General features: G+C 44.8%; 1 protein-coding gene across 1 annotated transcript; it reads right to left on the reverse strand.

Moving 5' to 3' along the window:
• Positions 1-707: 707 nt before the first annotated feature.
• On the reverse strand, positions 708-22876 carry GABRP (gamma-aminobutyric acid type A receptor subunit pi). The gene is made up of 10 exons (XM_025866623.2): positions 22727-22876; positions 18321-18417; positions 17727-17845; positions 13658-13725; positions 12642-12859; positions 10466-10548; positions 6900-7037; positions 6374-6526; positions 5490-5677; positions 708-3305 (listed from the first exon to the last, which is right to left on the reverse strand). The coding sequence occupies exons 2-10, from the start codon at positions 18371-18373 to the stop codon at positions 3003-3005; spliced, it is 1323 nt and encodes a 440-aa protein (XP_025722408.1). The 5' UTR covers positions 18374-18417; positions 22727-22876; the 3' UTR covers positions 708-3002.
• Positions 22877-23414: the final 538 nt, after the last annotated feature.

A 23414-nucleotide genomic window follows, 5' to 3' on the forward strand; every position in this document is an offset into this window, starting at 1 on the left:
TCTACAAAAACTATTGAAAATTATATTACATATTTTTAATTATTCAAAAAACATGAAACACTTGATCAAATGTTCTCTCCTTCTTTAAAGTCATTGGTATAACACATAAAGTACATTGACCATATATTGGGGTATAAGTCCCTGTCTGTTATGACTCAATTTTAAAAATGTATATTAAGAAGCAAGGATCTTTGACAATACATATATTATGGACTGATCAAAATTAACTATGGGTCAGCAGCTGAGAAGAATGCTCTGTATGTGTAAGAGTAATGTATAGCATTGAGGAAGGACCACATCTCAATCCTGGTTGCCTAACTCTCCTTAACTACAGTTTGTCCCTAAATGTTCCTGGCACTGAAAGCCCCTACTACACTTTTTCTCCTAATGGTACCACCCTGTGTTCCCTAATTGTTTTCAGCATGTGGTCTATTGTAATCTCTAGCTCTTTTCTGCTATGCTCACTTCTCCATTTCTCTTTATCCTTCACTGGAAATTAACCCTCTGTCATTTGCTATTGAATATCATTTTATATATATATATATATATATATATATATATATATATATATATATATACACACACACCCACATATAGTTTCATATATTGAGAATATTGATATTCCCAACATCAAGGTAATTAAAAATCATATTTCCATGACTTGGAATATTCTCACCCTTACATAGTTTCATGTCTTTGGAAATTTGATGAGGTTAGTCTTTGTACTTTCACCCGAGAAATATTTTGGATGAAGTGAGTTCTGAGACCGATCTCGGTAGGTAGGATACATGGATCAGATCTAAAATTTTAGGAGTTTTACTGAGAACTCCTATGTTGTAGCCTACATAAATGTCAGAGTGATACAAAATGCAAGAATTCTCCCCCAAAGTATATTCTCAAACTTTAAAAATATCATTCAACAAAAACAAAAATGAATTCCAAAACAATGAAGAAGGCTTAGAAGGGAATCTGTGACATTTTCTGAGCATCGGATCTTTCAGTAGCAGCGGGCCCAGCTGTTTAACTGCAAGGCAAGTGTTGTGGTGCAGTGATCTCAAAGAAAGACATTGTGCCTCCAGTGTGTATCTTCCTTGGCAGGAAATAGTAGGGGAATGTGTACGTGTGTGTGTGTGTGTGTGAATGTGTATGTGTACTGTCTCTAGTGGGGGGAAACATGGAGATGTTAGACTGTGAGCCCACTGAATTTGCGCTATGATGTATACCTTTTCCAAACGGGATCTTACACTGCTCATTCTACAGATGACCACTTGATTTGGTGGGTAGCTAGTATGGTATGTTTATTTCACAGTTTCACACATTTACGGCTTTTTAAAAAATATGTAATGCTTGAACAGGGCTTCCGGGCAGATATTTCCTTTTAAACCTTTTTTTTTTAATCACAAATATAATTGAACCATACAACCACATTCCACCTCTTTTAATTCCTTCATTCCCATTAGAAACATTTTGTTAAAAGCTCAAGGGCTTCTACGCATACACATTGAATCATGAGAATTATCAAAAAGAGGAAAAGAATGAGAGCTTATGGTACAGGGGGTTATAGAAAAGAGAAGCCATGGTTTATTTCTGAAAGAAAAGATAAATGCATACATTTATTAGAAAAGGAAGCTAAAGAATTAAAGAAGGCAAGATTCTTTTAATGAAGATTGAGGCAGAACTAAAGCCTTTATCATGACACCCTGGCAAATCTCCACTTAAAAATGCTGTCGGCTAAGCTTAACCAAGGAGCAAGGATGCACATAATGTGCTTCTTGTGTTAAAGTGAGAGTGGCTGGACTTGGAAAAGATAGCTCATCTGCAGCCTGCACGTAGGTTCTGGAACAAGTCCCGCTGTTACTCAGGAAGTTCAGGACTCAGAACCAACATTCTCCTACTCATGCAGGATAAGCTACTCCAAGTAATCCAGCTAGAAGGATCGGGGTTCCGAGCAAGGCCAAGCTTACTTGTTCTAAGCCACTTGTTTCTGGGTAATGCAGTTCATGATCTAATAAGCATCGGCCCTGGTCACTAGAGCATAGGAATAAGGGCTCCTCTTGGAAAGATGCAGGAGATCTGCTGCTGGGAAAGTGGTGCTCAGTGTCAGAGAAGCAGATAGAAATGGACTCGGTTCTGCAAGTATTGATGGCAACAGTTCAAAGCAAGACTCCTTAGAATCAGCTTTTAAAAAAATCTTCCATTTCTATCCCTGATGTGGGGAAAGGGCTTTCGCATTGTTGAGGACTGGAATACGTATAGTGGTAAAATAAGACATATCAAGGGGGAATAAAGCCCCAGAGCCCTTTCAGTTTGGATTCAGGGAAATGCATTATATCTTAGAAACAAATTTATGTTTGAGATTGTTGATCCATTAATGTTTTGTTCATTTACATTTGATTTTTCAGTGGTGGAACTTATTGGAATTTGGGGACAATTCTGCTGTGGTATTAAATACTGTATTAAAAACTCATCTTAGTATTGAGTTAGTGCAGTGACTTCCAGTGAATTGACTTAGGCCCACATTTCATTTTAATCAAAAACAAAAACTAGAAAATGTTACTCCTTAAATAGGTAACAATGCATTTTACAAGCACTGTAGAGATTTAGTAAATAGCATGTATGATTAATTTAGAAACAACCACTGACACTTGAGGGTTACTCAATACATATAATAACTTCCTTTTCATTTTTTATATGAGGTAAATGCAGACCAGGGAGCCACTGAGCAAATAGTCAACTCTGAGTAGGTTTGTAATCTTAGGGTCCATGGGGATGTCTTTGGTAAAGATAAAAAGGGAATGAGTTGATGTTTCTATTACAAGACTCGGACTTCTACACAGCTTAAATAATGGTTGGGGGAATATACTTTGAGGAGGAATGCTCAAATGTTATTTTAGTCACTTGTAGTACTATTGGGTTAGCGCACACCCTTGGCTTAGAATACCATTTACATCATTTCCTTGTTCTGTTGAAGAACCATGACATGCAAACAATTCAACGTACTCTCAAAAGTACATGTAGTACGCCCAGTAAAATACATTGGCTAGCATAAAAATCAAAGGAAATAGTAATTTGGAATATCGATCAACATTACTAGGGTTTTGAATTGTGAAATAATCAACAATTCTGCCCATCTTATCTCGGAAGACAAACTTGAACTTGTCACTGGTTTTCATTGTCAAGTCACTATAGTCGACATTATCCCCGGAAATTTCAATGCTGGCAAAGCTGATCTTCCGTTTAAAGCTGGAGATGGAACTGTTGATGATGTTAGTAATATTGACTTCTTCCACTTCCTTTGCCATCCCCTAGATCATAGACAATTCAGTTAGCTTGAAAGACTTGACTTAGCAAAACAAATAGCTAGATATTTAAATACTTAGAAGCCTAAGTATTGAAAAATTAGGTTTAATAGAAAGTGGCATTGAATGTCTCAGATATAGGCCGGTGAGCCAGACTTGGCAGTCCTGTTAACCCGCTTATAGGCACCCATCCCTAGGTCATCAGCTTGTATACTGTGAAGAACAACCGTTGCCTACTATTGATATGCAGAGCTGTGTGCTAAATGCTCAGGCTTTGAAGTTAGCTGGTCTGGGTTCGAATTCCATTCTGCCTCTTGCTGTTGTGAAATCCTAGTCACCTTAATTCCTTTAAAACTTGGTTTTCTTGCCTGCAAAATGGTGATGATATCAATACCTACCTCATGAGAAGGATGGGAAGATTAAATGGTATACATTGAGTAAAGCATTTAGCAGGTGTTTGATGAATTCCGTTCTGTCCTAGTGAAGAGGAATTAACTGATTGTGAGAGATAATAGAAATTGGCAGTGTCTAAAAGTCTCTGCCACACAAACAGAAAGAGTGATGCTCCTTACAATTCCGGGGAGCTGTCATTTTCCAACATGCCTGGAATGGCATAGCACGTGGGGAGTGTGGTGAAGTTGGAGACAGCAGAGTTTGGGTCCTTGGCCAGGCTACTTACTAGCTGTGAGGTCTTAGATGAGCCATCTCACTTCTCTGAGTGGCAGAAGTCCTCAGCAGTAAATTTAGAATAACAGCGGTAGCCATCTGATAAGCTGCTGGGTGGACTAAAGGAGATGTCTAGCACACAGCAAGTACTCTGTAGTGAAGCTATTATTCTACACACAGCAAAAGAAGGGCTTTCTGGTGACTTAGGTGAAGGATTTTAGTAGTTCTCCAATCCCTTTTTGCCAATCTACCAAATCCAGATTTTTATTTATTTATTTATTTTTGGTAATTAACCATTGTCTCCTTAAAGAAGCCTACAGAGAATAAAATGAAATCCATATTCTTCTTTGGCTAGCACATAGGATCATTTGTCTCTGGTATTGGGTAATATGACTGTATGAAATTGTTCACACAAGGGAACAAGGCCACCGGGTCTTTCGGTTATTCTGCCTCTTGCTGTTGTGAAATCCTAGTCGCCTTAATTCCTTTAAAACTCGGTTTCCTTGCCTGCAAAATGGTGATGATATTAATACCTACCTCATAAGAAGGTAGGTATTAATGGTATTCCTCACCATTAGGCCCTTTGTGGTCCTGGCGCTTTGCTAAAGGTGGATATCTCTTTTGTGCTGACCCCTATCACTTTCTTGCTTATTAACATGAGCTTTAGTGTACCAGTGTTTATCAAATTGGGCTTCCAGAGACTCCCAGGGTTCCATGGGCCTTTAGTGAACAATAGTTAAGAGGTTGGCTACTGCCCACTGCAAGTGAGAATAACAGATAAGTGTCAGGCTTTGGAGCTAAGCAGATTTAGGTTCAGATCCTAGCTCTAACTCTATCTATATCCCATGGGATAAGTCACTTACCCTTCTTGTACCTCAGATTCCACAATTATAAAAATGGGGATAGCCTTACTGGATTGTTATGTGTACTTTAAATGATGTTTGCAAAGGGCTGTGACTAAGTCTGGAGCATGTAAACATTCAATTGATGATAACGGTTGTTATTATTCTGAGAGCTGGACCACAGTGTTTCACTGCTAACTCAGATAATGGCAGTCTTTCCCAGTTAGCAGAAAAATATGCTAAATTGAGAAATTTGCTGCCATTTAATTTTTTCCATACATTTTCCAGCAAACAATTACTTGTATAATTTAAGAAAATAAGAATGCAACAAAAGAATTAAATAGTAAATACATATTAATCTGAAACTTGTAAGCAGCTGATCACACTTGGTTTGATATTGGGTTTTTCATGGATGCTTGTTCTTGTGGTTGTGATTTCATGTTGCATACAGGCAACAGTTATTTTCTGCTAGCAGATTAAACATGTTAATATCCCATTGTACTTGACAAAAAGAGCAGTCTTTTTCAAAAGGTGCCATGACTTCCAGATGCCCCCACCTGAACAAGGATGACAATCGCTGGAGCAAAGTGAATCACTCGGGGATGGGAACCAATCTGGGTCATCTCTACAGATCAGCACATGGTAAGTGATGAATCATATACAGGGCCCTCAAAATTCTTACCCTATCTTTGGCTGCCATCTGCTGTAAGGAGCTGTAGTGGGCAACTGCGTATTCCAACAGGGCCCCAAACACGAAGCTAAAGCAGATCCCCAGGTACACATCGATGGCCTTTATGAAACAGTTGGTATTGGGAAGAGAAGTGCGGGACCCAATCATCAGTGTTGTCATTGACAAGACGGTGGTCACTCCTGGGAAAACAGGTGGGCAATGTTCCCACATCAGTGGCCAGTGAAACTTTCACCTTTACCTGGCAGACTGTCACCATTCAGGAGTTGGCAAAGGGGGACAGAACTCAGAAATGGAACAGCTCATTTTTGAAAAATCTGTGATCTTCTAGAACCGGATTGATTTGTCCATTTTGAATGGATATGAGTGATACGGTTTTCTAAATGTTTCACCTTCTGTCTTCCCATTGGAGGGGAGTGTTCAGTATGAAAAATAACTGGTAACAGACCATCCAATCACGATTCTCTCTTATCACTGTAAGACATGCTTTAAAAGGCACTGTCTCTCTCTTTCTCTCTGTAAAAGGTGTCTCAAGACACCAACTCCTGGGTGCCTGGGTGGCTCAGTTGGTTGAGCGACTGCCTTCGGCTCAGGTCATGATCCTGGAGTCCCAGGATCGAGTCCCGCATCAGGCTCCCTGCTCAGCAGGGAGTCTGCTTCTCCCTCTGACCCTCTTCCCTCTCGTGCTCTCTATCTCTCATTCTCTCTCTCTCAAATAAATAAATAAAATCTTAAAAAAAAAAAGACACCAACTCCTGGAACTGCCCTCTGAATATCAGTGAAAAAAAACAAACAAACAAATAATTGGTAGAAGGTAAAAAGAAACAAAAATGATCTGTAACCCCAGTTCTTAGAAGTCTCCTGTTGGAGCTGCTTACCAATGCAGGTTCTTGCAGGAACTGAATCGAGGGAAATCCAAAACGAAACCCAAGATAGCACCACCAGAAAAGTGGAAGGAACATAGGTTTCCAAAATGAAATACAGGACATTTCTCCGAAGCTCAAATTGCAAGACCAGTCGTGTATAATTTCCTGATAGGGTAAAGAAGAGATAGGAAATCATGTCTCCTCGCGCAGCAGAGTGCTTTCCCTATGGGACGTTTAATTAGCTATATTCACATTAAGTTATCTGTTATTCACCAAAACCTGGTTAAGCATGAGCTGTCATTATAGTTTCAATGAGAGAAAGTGCTGTTGTATAAAATGAGATGTAGAGGGGTGCATGTACCCCCACCCATGATCCTGAGCATGAAGCCGGTAAGAGTGCCAGGCCCAAATCCTCCTGCCCTAGCGCACTGTGGAGAGGTTCCTGGGCCCCAAAGAGATAAAGTGGAAAAGAGATGGTATTTCTGACTCAGAATGCAACCCACTTATGGTGCTTTGTGCAATGCGTCTCACAAGTCACCTGTTTCCTGTTGCGACCTGGTGACTAAGGTGAAATACCGTTGTATGGTGTACTGAGCAAGCCGCAGGTTTTCCAGCCCACGTACAGAGTCATTCCCTCTCAGCCAGCTGAACTCCACGTCGTTTCCATCATAGCCCCCTGGCAAGGAAAACAGTGCTCTGGTCAGTGCAAGAAGGTAGCAGATTGAACTGGTCTGGAGAATACTACCATGTGGGGGCAGCAGGAGCTCTGTCTTGATGGTGATCCCATGCACAACTTGGCATGATTTCTCACGTGCAATTGCAGTGTCTCCTCAGAACAGGACGACCTGCTAGGGCTGTTTGCCATCAATCGAAAACCGGTTCTGTGCTAAGTATCACATAGACTTGGTAGGTGATAGGTCTCCAGAAGTAGCCGCCCTCATTATTTAAATGATATTTATTGAACTCCTATCTGTGAACACACACAGCCCCACGCTCCATAGTGCTTTTCAGGACAGTCTAGCATCTCTGGCAGTGTTCTTAGCGACTTTACAGTTGGCCTGTTCACATTTCCATGATGGCTTAAATGCAAACACAACGACGGAAAACAAGAAACCTGCAGCCAGCCCCTTTATTGATGTCTGTTAACTTAGGCGTTTGATAAATCTCAAAGCAGTTTTACTAATATAGTTCATAATAGTAATAATAGCTACCTGTTATGAAACATTTATGGTAGGCCTTTTATACATTACATCTCTAATGTTCTCACAAACTTGCAAGGTAGATATTTCTATATTTCTTCACTAAAAATTTTTTTCTTTACAGTTTTTGAAATTGGGATGGATCTTAGAGTTGATACATACATACATACATACATACATACATGCATACATGCATACATATGAAGTAGGGCTTACATTTTTTTCCTAAAATGTTACTTGATAAATGCTGTGCCTTCGAATTGAGGAACTGTAATATTTTGCCCATTTTATACATGAAAATTCTCAGATTCAGAGAGATTGCATAACTTCCTCAGGATAGCAAGGCAAGTTAAAAACAAAGCCAGGATTGTACCTTCAGAAAGTCTAAACCCAAAACCCATGGGTGATGATGGTGATGATAATATAGCTGTCATTCAGTGAGCAATTACATTTCTAAGTGCTTTATAACATTATCGTCTCATTTAATCCTCAAAATATCTCTTTGAGACGATAGATGAGTGGTCAATAAGCACATGAAAAGATGCCTGACCATTACCCATTAGGGATAAGCAAATCAAAATCACAGTAAGATACCACTTCACACCCGTAAGAATGGCTGTCATGAAAAGACAGACAATAACCAATGATGAGAATGTGGAGAAACTGGAACATTGCCAGGGGGAATGTGAAATGGTACAACTACTTTGGAAAACAGGTTGGCAGTTTCTTGAGAACTTGAATACAAATTTACCATTTGATCCACCATTCCACTTCCAAGTATCTGCCTGAGAGAAATCAAATCACGTCCACAAAAAAACTTGTACACAAATGTTCACAGTGGCATTATTCTTAATAACTACAGGGTGGAAACAAGCCAAAGGGAGGTGTATTCTTTCATATGGAATCACGAGGAATAAGGCAATAAAAAGGAACAAAGCACTGATACAGGCTCCAACATGTATGAGCCTCAAAAACATGCTAAGTGAAGGGAGCCAGATGCAAAAGACCACATGTTGTATTGCTTCCTTTTATATGAAATATCCAGAAAAAGCAAGCTCATAGAGACAGAAAGTAGATTAATGGTTGCCTGGGGGCTGGTGGTGGCAACGGGAGACACTGTAAATGGGCATAAGGGATCTTTTTGGTTGATGGAAAAGTTCTAACCATGAAATGTGGCCATGGTTGCACTACCTGGCAAATTGACTAAAAATATTTGAATTGACACTTGAAAGGGCTGAATTTTATGGCACATACATTTTACCTCAATAAAGCTGTTAAAAAAAATAACTCTTTGAATCAGATACTATTATTTTTCCTTCTTGACTGATGAGGAAAGTGGGGTCTGGAGAGGTTAGTTCTAGTCTCTCAAAGCCACCAAAGCTAGTGACAGGGAAACCCACTCATCCCTGAGCCTGTGATCTTAAACGTGCAACTGTATTGCCTTCACTTTCCCAGGCTACTGGGAGATGGGGCCCAGCGTCAGGACTAACGTTCTGTTAAGTCTTAGCTTGTGGTACGCACTGTTTAGCAGAGGTTATTTTCCCTCCACTGGGCAGAGAAGTAGTCCTGAGCTCTTAGAGGCTTTCCAGGTAAAAATTGCCTATGGGCTTTCTCTCAGAAGTACCCCAAAATATACTGTCCAAATAGGCCTAGGATCCCCAAGAAATAAAAAAAGAATACCTAAACAAGTGAGTTGTACAAGCTTCTACTTGGACACTTTACTTTTAGAACTATTAAATGCTCGCAATCATTACATTATCATGGCTCTTGTGGGATGCTAGGAAATCTTTCCTAGGGATGGTGTTCAGGAAAAAAAACAACAAAAAAAACCCTTGGTGAAGTTTCTGTACCCAAATAACTGCTAATAAACACTCAGTGAAAACTTCCTCTGCTCACTGGGGATGGTACTCTGTGCAAGCCGAGTGCTGAAGTTTCCGGGAGAATCTCACTCGTGGGATTTGAGATGAGCAGAGCCACACATGGAGGGCCATTACTTTTTCCATGTGGGGCTGAAAATGAGTTCTCTTTTTGATAACCTCAAGTTTTATTCTGCCCCCAAATAGTTGCATTGCTCTAAGGAGGTTTTGCATGCATTTAATCAATAGAGTAATTAATCTGCCTGTCTGAGTCTTTAATTAAATGTCTACCTCTGAAAAATGACTGTCACCTCATAATGGTTGTGCTTCTTGGACATCGACCACTTGAGTCCTCCTGTCAGGAGCTGATCTCCAGGGCTTGACTATGGTTTTTCCTCCTCGTACAAACCATCCCTTGGTGCCTTAGTGACTCCCATCTGAGGCATCGCTTCCCCGGGACACCTGTCACAGGTAGCACTTTCCCAAGTTTGGTGGGCATTTCAGAACAATGGCGATTACTCAACAATGCCGTTTGACACACGTCAACTTAGAATAAAATGCTCATTCCTCATCATGAGTCCTCAGACTGCAGTTTAGATGCCCCCTCCCGACATCATTGTGTGAAGCTATGTAGATACACCAAACAACTTCTTTTCAAAGTTGGAAGTGGTTGTGCAATCAGTGTCAATGATTGCTTTGAGTCCTTTACCATTTTTAACCTCTGCTGTGTTCTTTCTGGCTTCCGTGCCTTCTCTGACTCTGAGTCCCACTCCTTGTCCTATAGACCCCCGTGTCCCTGGCTGTCCTGTCTGCTCTTAGGTAGAATATTTAGTGCCGATGCACAGTGGTCCTCCCCCAAAAGATGTAATGTCGGAAGGGTTGTCTTTAAGAGGTCTCCAAATCTCTCTGGACAAACACTCAGAAGGGCTGAATCAATTGGAATCAACACCAAGAAAAGAAAGGCTGCTATGTCTTTCTTCATGAATACACTGATCTAAGTCAAGTCACCCAGGAAAGTCATCTCAGGGGCCTGCAGAATATATACTCACAGCTTTCCAGTTGCAACTTGCATGTCTGTGTGTCCATGGGGTATTTCGACAGGTCCATGTTACACGCAACAGTCGTTGTGATTCTAAGAAAGGAAAAATGGGTTCAAAAGGAGTGATATGGGGGAAATGATACATTCCCTTTTAAGGGCCACTCCAACAGGACTTTTACCTTGACTCTTACAGTGAATGTGTGACTTGGAGCCTACACTCAAAACATTCCTGAGGTTTTCTGTGCTAAGAAACACCTTTGAGATGTGGTCAAAGCTGGGGTCCAGAATGGAGGAAGCTGGAATGTGGGCAACGAAGAGGCAAACTTGCAACAACATCGCAGAAGAAAATCACTCATTGGCTTGAGATGCTCTTGCATCAGTTTTAAAATTTAATCTCCATGACAAACCCACAAGGAGCTAGAACAGAGAACACTGTCACTACTGGCCTCATGTGACAACAGACTCAGGAGCTTGCCTCAGCTCACAGAGCTCTTAGTGGCAGACCTGGGGCTGGAGCCCACGTCTCCTGGCTGGGCAGTTCTCAAGGACCCTGTCTCCTGCGGGGGATCAGCATTCTCGGAGGAAGTAGAGGACGTTGGAGGGCACCGTGGCTTTTGGGGACCGACACCCAGAGACATTCACTTAAATATCAGTAAAGCCCTCACTGTGGAGATTTCAATCGGCCGAACTCTATCTTCCTTTTTTTTCAGTGTCACATATTTTTATTAAGCACCCTCATTTATTAAAGCGCCGTGCTGGGTTCTTGGGGGAAAGTGAAATGATGCGTGCATGGTGCCCACCTCGAGGAAGCTCACATTCATTTCAGGAAGACAGAGAGTGACAACAGCTACTATTCACTGAGTGCTTACCCCAAGCCAGTCCCAGGCCAAAGTGCGTCTCATGCATCATCCCTTTGAATTTTTACAACAACTTTATGAGGTAGGACATATTATTCTCCTTTTGCTGCTGAGGAAACAGAGGTTCAGAGAGTCCAGCAACTTCCACAAGGTCACAGAGCAGGGACAGAACAGGGACTTGCCCCTAAATGTGTCTGATTCTAGAGCCAGGCTGTTAACAGTCATCATCCATAATCCTTGCACAGGACAGATTGTATTATGTGCATAATACAGACAGAAGACAGACATATATATGCACAGGAAGGGGGACATTAATGTTGATTGGAGTTGGGGGTCAAGGGAGAAGTCTAGTTTGGCTTCTTGAAGGAAGGGTTGGGGCTTTGGCTGGATTTTGCAAAATTCAGTGTAGCTGAGGAATGCCAGATGAACAATTCAAAAATTCAGTTTATTGGATAGCTCAGGCTTTGTTGCATAATGTCAGCCTCCTACTTGGGATCTAAGATAAGTCCCATGAGTATTTGGTTCCTAGCCTTCTCCCCAAGGACCGTGGGAGCATAAGGTTTGCTTGGTCCTTGCACATCCCTTGTACAGGCAGTGATGAGCCTCTGCCTGTGGGCTGCTTCCTGCAGCATCTCGGGGGCACCTTGCCTATTCTAGGCAGCAAGCCCTTTGATGCATAACTGGGTGGAAGGAACTTTTGGCCTCAGGGATTTGGGAAAGGGACAGAGGGGAGCCCATGGCTCCAGATGGCAGAGGCCTTGGGGCCACTGCACTTGGCTTCTCTGTAGAAAAATGACTCAGACAAATAAAGATGCATTCTGGGACAACCCTACCTCCCCTGAGCCCCACGAAAAGAAAATTCCTGACGTAGACCTGCCTCTCTGTCACTCTTGCTATTGCCCTTATTCCCTTGCTAGCTTTTTTTTTTTTTTTAAACTCTTGAAGACTCCGTTCAGAGTTCTATGAAAGCTTCCTCTAGCATCACCACAAACCGCTAACTTACTCCCCAACTCGGAGCCCCCCAGGGATTCTGGACTTCCTTTGCTTATCCATCTGCATCAAGACAATGTCTCATTTGGCTCTGTATTCTAAGTGTTCATTGTGGGGTCTGGCACAGAGCAGACATTCAGTGGCTGCTTGTTGAGTCAAACTGAGCTGAAGGAGGGCTCTTCTACTACTGGGACAAGAATCTAGGAAGGCAGGAGCATGAGAAGGGCAGGACCTCAGCGTGCTTATTTGAGTGCTGGTCAGAACTACCCAGGGTATATTTCATGCCTTTTCTTCCAGCTATTTCCCCATTCAGCCCTGAGGTGGTAGGGACCCAATCACCTGAGAGCATATAGGACTGTGCCATTGGAGAAGAGGCGGATGAGCCTGTTTCCCACAGTGACTTCGTGGAGGAAGGACTTCTTGGATTCCACAATGTAAGTGTCTGGCACCCAGAGGAACTCCACGAGGCGTGCATCCAGAGTGAAGCTCTTGTTGCCTTCAAAAACCAGCCGCTGGTCCGTCCAGCGCTGTCTGAGGTATATGGTGGCCGTGTAGTCCTGAGGGGGAAGCCAGGTAGTGGAAACGGATGGAAGGGGGAGGGGGAGGGAAAGAGTTTGAAAATGGAAGGAAAGGGGTGAAGTCTTACTCCCCTTCCCACCTCTACTTAGGTCAAGAGTACAGACTATAATAGACATTGGTGAACAGTCTTATTCTTGGGGGAGGGGCCTATAGCAATAAGAGCACAAAGCACCTTATTTATTCTAGACAATAACACTCACTGCCAAAAGGGAGCCCCACAGGAGCATGTTCAGGGCCTTAACTTGCTTGTCCTCTGTCCCAAAGGCCCCACCGAGTTGTTGAAGGTTTTGGTGAGCTAAGTGCTTAGGTTGTCCAGCATTTACCCGGAATGCACAGCCGGCCCTCTTGGCAACCTGCCTTTAATGTCACTTTGTCTTTAATGAGTTCTCTTAAGTGAGAGGATGGTGGAAAGCAGTGATGTGATTGTCAGTTTTCATCAGCTTATCTTCTCTTCTGCTCTGGGAGGCTCTACATAATGTACAGGTTTCCCCACTGCATTTTCTGTCTCCCCCTGGTTTTTATCCCCACCAAATGCACCCGCTCCACTTCCTCATCTTTTCCCTCCTGGCCCTTGAATCCACTTTCCTCCTGATACTCAGAAAATCTGTTTTACAGAATCTTCCACTGTCTTGAGTTTCGGGATAGGTCTCCAGCTTCTGCCATTCCGAGTGCATGGGGGCTGTGGGTCTCTGTTCTGTTTTTGAGTAGCTAGAAAGTGCATCCCCATAAAACACAAGAAGGACACCTCAGGTGGCAGATGAAGGGGCCACACTTACCATGTTACTCTCTGAAATACTAGAAATACTTGCAATGTCCAGAGTCAGTGCTATCTGAACTGGTTCTCCTAAGAATGAAGAAAACACCAGAAGGACTTACACAGAAACACAAACACACTACATTAGCACAATGTTTTAAAAATCAGAAAACACAACAGTAACACTGGCCTATTGGAAAATTTTAGCCACTCTAGAAGTACATAAAGTGAAAGGTAAATTTCTATCCTCCCCTCGTCAGGAGGAACCACTGTGTAGAATGAAAAAAAAAGTATGAAAAATTTTTGTATAAAAAATGCACAAATATATAAATAGCTTAATATGTAAGAGAGACCACGCTGTGTTCACAAGTGCATATTTTAAAGGATGTAGTGGTATTTGTTACTTCTTACTTGGAGGATTTTTCCATTGGTACTTGCAAGAGACAAATTATTTAGAGATGTAGTACGAGATTTGGAAATTTGTGCACCGAGATCTTTTTCTCCTCCCCTCAACTAAGTAAATTTACCACAAGATGGCATTCAAGAGTGCTCATGGCTGAGCTCTTGTTCACCTCCTGACACTTTCCTCCTCTTCCTTTACTCTCCAGAAAGCCTAAACTATTTAGAATTCCAGAACCTCCCCCCTGTGAGCTGGTACACAGATATTGGGCCTCAGGCCAAACTCCTGAGAGTGCCGGTCTTAGCTCTTGAGACAGAGGTCTTGGAGCCCATTCTCAGAAGCCAGGCCAAGGCAGTCTGCTTCTCCTCAGACTGGAGATGTGAAAGAAAAGCCCAGGGGTGAGAAACATGTGAGTTCACAGCTGGGAAAAGTTACTGAATCTTTCAGAACTACCGTTTTTCTCACCTGTGAGTAGAGACAATGCTAACGGACATCATAGTGTCATGGAGAGGGTAAATGAGATTAGCAAGTGGCAGCTTCTTTGCAGGGTGGTGGCAGGAGGAAATATGTGTAAAGAAGGTGCTCAAAAATAATTATATGTACCAAGTCCCAGGACTGTGTCTGTCGCATAATAATAGAGATTCAGTAAATGGCACTTGCCTTCCCTTCCCCATCACCTCCGTAATCCTAGCTAATTCTGGAAAAGGAACAAATTTACTCACCAGGTTAATAGCTGCAATAGCTTTCACTTGCAATAAATAAGTAGGGGTGCCTCAGGGGACTGTGACAATGCATTAACCAGGAAGAGGAGAGGTGGAATTCAAAGGAAACTCAAAACCATCTACTTGGTAGGAATCGGACAAAGCAACCTAATTATTAACTGAAGGAAACCAAGCCATAGAATATAGGTAGGGATTTGGAAATGGAGCTTTAGAACCACTGCAATTAAAAATAGTTTAGCTAATACTTGGTGTTAGCATTTGATGGAAGAATGGGAGATCTTTGAGGACAGGCCCTGGAAGGTGCTGAAGGAGCATGGTGGTAAGTGGCTTTCTGCCCCTCAAGGCAGAAATTCAGAAAAGGAGCTTGGAGTCAGAGGGTTTGAATCCCACGTCCACCACTTCGTAGCTGGGTGACCTCGAGCAAATTGCTAAAGTTTTCTGTGCTACAGTTTCTCACCTGCGAAAGAGAATTACTCGTGCCTACTCTTGAGGGTTGGGTTGGGAAGGTTACAGGATCTCTTTTTAAGTGTCTGGAGCACAGTGGGCAGTGGATCAGTGTCATTTGCTCCCTGAGGAACATGGAGAACAGAACACGCACAAAAGTTCCACTCCGCTGTGCTTTCTGTTTCCTTTGTTTCCAGATAGCCCAGTCCAGGCCTTGCTTCACCTGGCTTCTTTATGGACCAGAACTTGCTTTCTTCCCCTTGAGTTATAAGAGTGAGCTGTGCCACCAGAGGGCAGCTTCCTCCTAGCAAAGAGGTCAACGCTAGTTCCTGGACAGTGTTCCTAGGGCCAGCTTACAAACCTGTGCTCTGGCTACCTCATTCCCTGAAAAACCTTATGGAGGTCTTGTCTCTTAAGGACCTCAGGGATCTAGAACCCAGGTGGATAGACATTATAGAGAACACGGTCCCTCCATGGAACACCAGGCTGCCACATACATGTAGCTTCCTTTAGAAGACAGATTGCCAAGGTATTGGGGCCTGTGCCCTTCCCCTCTTTTTGACGAAAGCACCCCTTGCCCCCTTTTCAGCCCAGGTGGATCTGGGCTTCACACTCCTTGGGTCCACCCCAGGTTCGGAATGGGCACTTTGCCCAAGAACCTTGCCTCTTGTCGGCCTGTGAGCAGGCAACAAGAAGGACAGTATCCTGGCCTAATTGTTTGGGGTTTGGGAGGCAGAGAAGTTGGACCTAACCAGGGTGTACAGACTCATATGCTTGTCATTAGTGTTCAGCTGGGCCTGGGAAGACCAGGGGAGCTTGAAGCCTTCCTAGGTTTGTTAACTTAAGGACCTCAACTCTTTACTGTGTGGCCATGAAGATGGTCTTGCTGATCTCCAACTGAAGTGGGTGTAATTGGCCCAGCTGCTGTGCTCTGAAATCCTTTACCACACTTGCTCTGAGGCCATGCTTCCCACAGGCTGCACCCCACCAATGACTGAGTGTGGCGGGGATACTTAGGCACACTGTGCCTGGAAGGCACGGAGACGGGAGACCCCTCTGATGGGAACTTGGGCTCAAGGTCTCCCTGAGGGCCTTTCCAAACACACAGAGAACTGCACCATAGTCGAAGACACCTCTGCCCAACCTTCCTGTCCTCCCTCTCTCCTTCCGCCACGGTCAGCTTTCCTCTCTTCCCACCCCACGTCCTGTCATAGATATTGCCCCAATAAATATCTTGCATGGATAATCACCTTTTGGTGTCTGCTCCTCAGAGGACCTGGACTAACCCACTAATACTAGATTTGATCAGAGAATTTTATCATGTGAGGGGAGGAGCAAGAAGGAAGGAAAGGGATTAAAATAGACCCATGCACCCTGATGATGTGGCAGGCGCCATGCTTCATGTTGACACACTCCATCTCAATCAGTCCCCTTTATGAGGTGGAAGATATATCCCCATTTCACAGAAAGGGGGCTTAGAAAGCCAAGGTGCTTGGCAAGCAGTAGAGACGCCACTTTCTGCTCTATGTAAGGAAACGCTAGAATCCACTTTGGTTGATCTTACATTTGAGACTGAGACCCTCTGAGGAGGTATGGGATTCGTCTCATTCCCTCCCTCCTTGCCTCATTCCGTCACCAAATACCAATTGACAGCTTGTTATATGCCAAGTGCTGAGCTGCTGCTGGGGTTAGTGAGGTAAATAAAGCAAGACTCCCTCACGGGGCTGCAGGCTGAAGCTGAGACGGCAATGATGGTATTGCCCTGTAATGGCTATGATTCGGAAGTATAAGTATGGAGAATGGGGACGGGGCCTAAAGGAATCAGGGCGGGCTTCTCAGAGGAGGAAGCCTTTGATTTCAGACTTGAAAAATTGGCATTTTGCCAGGGAGTCAAGTTGAAGGAAGCCATTCTCAGCAGATAAACTGTCTCAGCAAAGGCATGGAGACCAGGGAAGCCAAGGGGGTCAGGGAGAGTTTGGGGCACTCTCCTGGCAGGGCAGAGTGGGAGGAGTTGGGGCTGGCAAGACTGGCAGACAGATAGAGGCCGGGCTGGGAAGGCCTGATGTGCCAAGGGGCTCTGGACTCTATGCTGAGGATGGTGGGACATAGGCAGGTATTCCGAGCAGGCAAAGGGCCCAGGCAGGTCATCCAGGTGGCACAGTTGGGGGTTAGCCTTGAGTGACCAGGCTGAAAGCTGGAAGGCTAGCTGGTGTGGTCCTGGCGAGTTCCTTAAATAATGACACTGGAAGTGGGGGCAGAAGGAAGACAGTGTGTAAGAGGTTGTTAGAGGCTCTGGTGACCTCCTCAGAAGGGAAGGGGATTTCTTTATCCTGCAGGTTGAGAGGCAAAGCACATTCTTCAGAGTAGTGTGAAAACCACTGGCTGTCCTCGACCATCATTGCTCATCCTTAACTGGTTGCAGACCAGAAAATGGAGTCAACTAAAATCTCCCGAAACCCTCCTCTGCATATTGCCTCTGTTCTTGTCCTTTTGAATTGATGTCCTGGACAAAAAAGATGACCTACCGCCAAAATTGGGCCTGAGAAATTTGTTATATCCTGCTGTGAGATTCTCAAAGCCAGGCAGGGAGAGCTTGTCACTTCTGCTGGCCTCGATGTTGAACTGATTCCCCTGGATACATATCCTGGAAAAGAAAATGGGTATCGGTGCATGTGCTTATTTAGGTGTGAATACACATGGATACACATAAACTTGAGCTTGTGTTTGCACGTATGTGTGTATGTTGTGCCCATGTACTAGCACTAGGTGACTTTTCTAGAGAGAAATCTCTGATTTTCAGCTGCTGAGTTAATATGTCCCTATCCCACTCCATTTTATTACCCATTTGCCATACATCAGAATGTTGAGGTAATTTGGGAAACCCTTCAAGGGTCTTTAGAAAAAACACAAGGGGTTCATCCATCTATGACCATTTTGGAAGCTTGCATTCTCCAGATAGAATATACGGCAGGAAGTTGTGTTGTCAGGATGTATGAGGGAGGTGGATGGATAGGCTTTCTCTTGGCATTGGTTAAGTAGGAGGACCCGCGCCCACTTCCTACTTCATGCATATATGCAAAGCAATTCCGACCAAGGTCATTGTGAGGCAGCAAACTCACCTTGGAGTGAAGAGACTCAGACACATGAAGGTCAAATGGAGACTGTATTTCATGTTGATGAGGTGCTCACACAGAGAGGGACCAAAGCAGAAATCGCCTGGGGAAACAAGGTGGGAGAGGTGACCCAAAGGGCTCACCTCTTCCAAGCCCATCTCCATCCTGTGGGTCATCAGCCGCAGTACTTTCTCAGAATGTGTGGGGGGCAGTGTCTTTCCACACCATTTGGTTATAGCTCCTATTGCCTGCATGACTTCATTTTGGAGGATCACATTTTAAATCCAACCCAAATAAAGGCTGACACCTCGTTTAGAGAGTGGCCCACCAGCACCAGAAATGCAGCCAGTTCATCCTGGGCTGTGTATTTGGAAAGCCCCAAGACTGTCCTTTCCCTGTCCTTATCCTGACTTTGCCAGGAATGATACCCCCAACTAGGCACTCACCCTGATAATGCCATTTGTCCAAGGGTCTGGGCCTGTCATGACCGAAGCAGGTCATGTAGACAGGAAATGAAAACTTCCCGATAATAAACAAACAAACTTCCCAAGAACCTTCCATGTGCCAAGGAATACATTAGATACTTTCTCACAGATCTCCTCACTCCATTGTCACCGTGCCTTTGTGAGGTGGGTGGGTTAATCCCGTATTGCGATGAGGAAACAGAGGCTCACAGAAAGGTCACTGTGCTAGTGAGTATCAGAGGAGACTTTGAGCCCGGGGCTGGCAGTCTTGCACCCATGATGTTCGCTGTTCTCCCAGCCTCCCAGACCTGCTCCCTGGGTGCTCTGAAGCCATTCAGCCAGTTGGGTGAGTGAGCGTTGTGTATGCGTGAGGATGGTCAGGGAAGACATGGCCCAGGGGCCTGGTCTCCTCAGGCTTGGGAGCTCCTGTCAGGTGGTCATCCTGAGAGAGTAGCCAGCAGCCAGGCAGGTGAGCCTGTGACCTATCATGCTGGTGACAGCAGAGTGGGGGTTCTTGGGTGTGGTTCAGGCCCTGTGCCGAGGCAGGCAGTCTCAGGGAGGGTCGCCCTTCCTCTGTGGCAACCTCTGTGAACCGGGCCACTTTCAAGAGTCTAGCCATTCTGGGGCTTAAGGTGCCATTTAGCCACTAATCAACTAATATTAATTTTACCTAGAAAACAAATACATGCTCATTGTAGAAATGAAAGCAAGGTAGAAGTGTATAATTAAAAGAGTAAGTCCCAATGACGTGTCAATGTAGGTTCATCAATTTAACAAATGTACCACTCTGGTGGGGGATGTGATAGTGGGGAAGGCTGTGCATGGGGTGGGGTGGGGAGGCTCAATTTTGCTGTGAGCCCCAAATATCCCTAAAAATAGAAAGTGTAAAAAGAGCACCCCTCCCTCACGTTTCTCTAGGCTGACGCCTCAATCAGTTGTCTCTTAACAGTTGGGTATTCTATGCATATATTATTGTATATTTATATGCATGCATATCTGCATGAAGAAAAAAATTAAAAAGTAAAGTTGGGGTGATAGTAATGCATCTTTTGCTATTTACTTTTTTGCTTAATAACGATAGCCAACATTTCTTAAATACTTAATGCATGCTTGCACTCTGCTGAGAACCTCAGAAACCCTTACAACAGCTCATTGAGGTAATTACTACCGTTCTCCTCATTCTACAAATGAAAAAACTGAGGCTTCGAGAGGATAAGAAACAGTCCCAAGGTTGTAGAGCCCATGAATCCAGGCAAGCTCACCCCATCACTTCTAACCCCTGCCCTGTGACACACGCTCTTCTTCAATGCCAGTTTTTTAGTTCCTACGGATCTGCCTCATTCTTTCTAGTGGCTCAAGGTATTTCATCAGATCAATATATCAACATTTATACAACACATGTTCTGCGTATGGTACTAAGTTATTGCCACATTTTTTACTGTTACAAAACCAGTGATGACCATCTTTCCACAAATGTAAGCTCCTGGAACTCTGCGCTCTGTCATATTTCTCTGCCTTAGCCCTGTCCTTCTCATCTTTTGATAAGTCAACATTGTCATTCCTCCAATGATCATATTCCAACCTTCTTCCCAGTTCATCTTCCCAGTCTCGGTCCATTCCCCTGTCCCCAGCATCAAGTTTAACAGGGTCCAGGGAGTGGCTCCCATGCCCTTCCATCCCTTCATTCAATTTTCCAAAGGCTTCACAAGCTCCTCCTGGGAATCAGACATGTATGAGGCAACACCAGAGCTCCCGTCTAGGGAGAGAGAGGACTGTAAGCAATGAAGTGACACAGCGTTCCCTGTGACTGTCCTATGACAGGGGCTGAGGCAAAGGGATACATGGTGTGCAAAGGAAGCAAGTGGTCAACTCCATGGGGGAGGGGTGGGACGGTCTCAGGATGGAAGTCATAGAGAAGTTCATTAGATTCTTGAAGAAAGTGTTTGCATTTGCCAGGTGAACAAAGGAAGGTTGGGCCCTCGGGATGCTGGGCAAAGATAGGGAGACTTGCCCACCAACACTGTCTTACCCACTTATTCTCTGTTTCTCCCCTCTAGCCCATGGCCATCTGTGACTTCTTCCTAGTCTGTTCTGAATTAGCTTCATTCTCATTTTGGGATATTTCTAAATTCTTCCTCCTCCTATAGGAAATTGAATTTTATCAGGCAAGTTGGAGAACAATCTAGCTTTAGCTCCAAGACTCCTATCAAATCACGTTTCCCCATGTTAGGGCCCTATTGAATCACGTTTCGCTGTGTTAGGGGCCTGGGCCTCTGAATCTGCTCCAAGGAATCTCGTGTCTGAAAAACTTTGCCCACACCAGACCTGGAAAAATGACCACACGTGACCCTGCTCGCTCTGGTCAGGTTGTTGAGCATGTCTCATTTTAGTAAGGAAGAAAAAAGAAGAAGAGGGAGCCCCCTAGGTGCCCCCTTGGTGCTGTGCTTTGTGCTTAATCGCATTTAATTCTCATGACCATTGGGCTCAGTAGGTGTGAATTTCTAGAATCTCAGATTGGTAAAGGGATTTGGCCACAGCCACAGAGCAATTAAGTGTCATGATTTGAATCCAGGCCTTCCAGGTCCCTGTTCTTTGCATTGCATCTAGGAAGAGGGCCCCAGCTCCCAAAGTGAATGGGATTCCACTTGACTCTGGTCCTTCTTACACCAGCCCACCTCTGGGATAGAGTGCTGCATCCACACTATGTCCCAAGTGGCAACTGCACTGAGGTCTTCACCCCACACGGCAGAGAAACCAACCATCAAGTGATGACTTGTGTATCTGCCTGCCTGGATGAAGGCTCCGGCCACCAGTGCTGATACAGACACTGGGAATGGCATTTGGCAGAGCCATGCACTGAGCCACCAGAGGGGAGTGCCCTGAGGGTTGTCCCCACAGCTCTAGGGGACCTGGAGATTTCCAGCTGCATCTAGCCCTTCCCACCTGCAGGAAACACAGTACTCAGGTCTCGAGAGGCTCCTGAGTAGGGGCAGCCTAGGAACTTTTACCCTACTCTGCGGGGTTCTCTGCCAAGATCCCGCCTCTACTAGTAGAAAAGCATGAGGTTTGGGTCAACACACCTGAGTCAGTTAACCTTTCGGAGTCTGGGCTTTCCTATCTGGAAATGGGAACAGAAAGCACTCAATAAATATTAATTTTCATTCTCCTCCCCCTTCGACGTCTTCTATGGGGACTTCAGTGATCCCACTCTGACCAGGAGAGCCCAAAGCTCAAGCTCTTCCTATACCCCTACGTGGCCACCCAGGGTAGGAGCTGACTGTAGTGTCCTTTTGAGGGAACTCATTTTGGCATCACCTCAGGAAGGACAGGGTCACCAGTATCACCCAGGTGGCAGATGGCAGCCTTTTCTGGATCGGCTCTGAGAAGCAGAGGTAATTCCAATAAGCGCACATTTCCGCTCCCATTCCCAGAATCTCCATTACATAGACAGTGAACCCCAAGCATTTCATGCTCTAGCCTCCTTCCCACTCAGGCAGAGTTCCCTGGCTTCTGTCACTTCCACATAGACAGAATCATTTGTTGGGAAGCAGGAGTGGAGCCCAAGTTAGGTCGAGGCGAGGAAAAACATTATTGCCATGGGAACCTCCTTACAAAAATCACAGCAGGTGAAGTTGTGGGGTGTGGGGGCCCTGGTGGGCAGTGCAGAGAGGAAGGAGCACCTGCGGCTCTCGGTCAGACAGGAGGAGCTCTAATCTCAACTCTGCCTCTGATTCTGAAATAGTGTTATTTCTCCCTGAGCTTTAGCTTCCTCCACTATAAAACGGGATGGTAATCAATAGTTCTTCAGACCGTGGTGAGACCTGGTACAAGGTAGGCGCTCAGCAAATTCTAGCCCCAGCTGCCTCCCCTCACTCCCAGCAGAGTTTCTATCTGCAGTTCCTTCCCTTTCTTCCCTCCAAGTACTAGAGGGGCCGGCAGTTTTCTTACCAGGATGCCGCCGACGCTCTCTTACGGCATGACCTTCAGGCCTTCAGGCTGGGCATTTGGGCAGAACATGGTCTTCTGGGTCCCTGAGAATCTCCTCATCCTCAGCCCTGCCCTCCTGGATGCACACACACACGGCCACTCTCCGATGGAGTGGCTCTCCTCATGGGGAAGGCAGAGCTGCAAGACCGGCTAGGCAGACAAGTAGGCAGAACCTCCCACAGCTCCTCCCTCGGGTGGAGCTCTGACCTGGTCCTGGGTGTCTGTGGGAATCGCCCAGCTCCTGCTATGACTACTGGCTGCCGGGGCTTTGATTCTGAGTTGGTGTCTCACTGAGCTCCTGGACCACAGCCAGAGAAGAATCTTGAGGTCAAAGACCCATGAAAGTCAAATACAGTGGGTGACTCCCCCGCCCCCCCCCCCCCCGCACCATGCCTGGAAGACGAGTCCGGGGCTCTGAATTTTGAGGACACCTCTATCCTGGTGTCATGGAACAGGACTTAGCAGCATGTAAGACCTTGGGCAAAGCCACTTTACCTCTCTAGTCTTCAGCTTCCCATCCTGGAGCTAGAACTTGACCATTTCTAAAATTCTGATTCCTTGGGCATTTTAAGAGCACCTTCAGAATCAACAGAAAGTCTAGTCAATGTGGAAGGAGACTTGTAGATCTGAGGCCATCATGCTTTCCAGA

The sequence above is a fragment of the Callorhinus ursinus genome, unplaced genomic scaffold (assembly GCF_003265705.2).
Source record: "Callorhinus ursinus isolate GAN/ISIS: 27379988/994484 unplaced genomic scaffold, GSC_fseal_2.0 scaffold3, whole genome shotgun sequence".
In the NCBI taxonomy this organism is placed as follows: domain Eukaryota; kingdom Metazoa; phylum Chordata; class Mammalia; order Carnivora; family Otariidae; genus Callorhinus; species Callorhinus ursinus.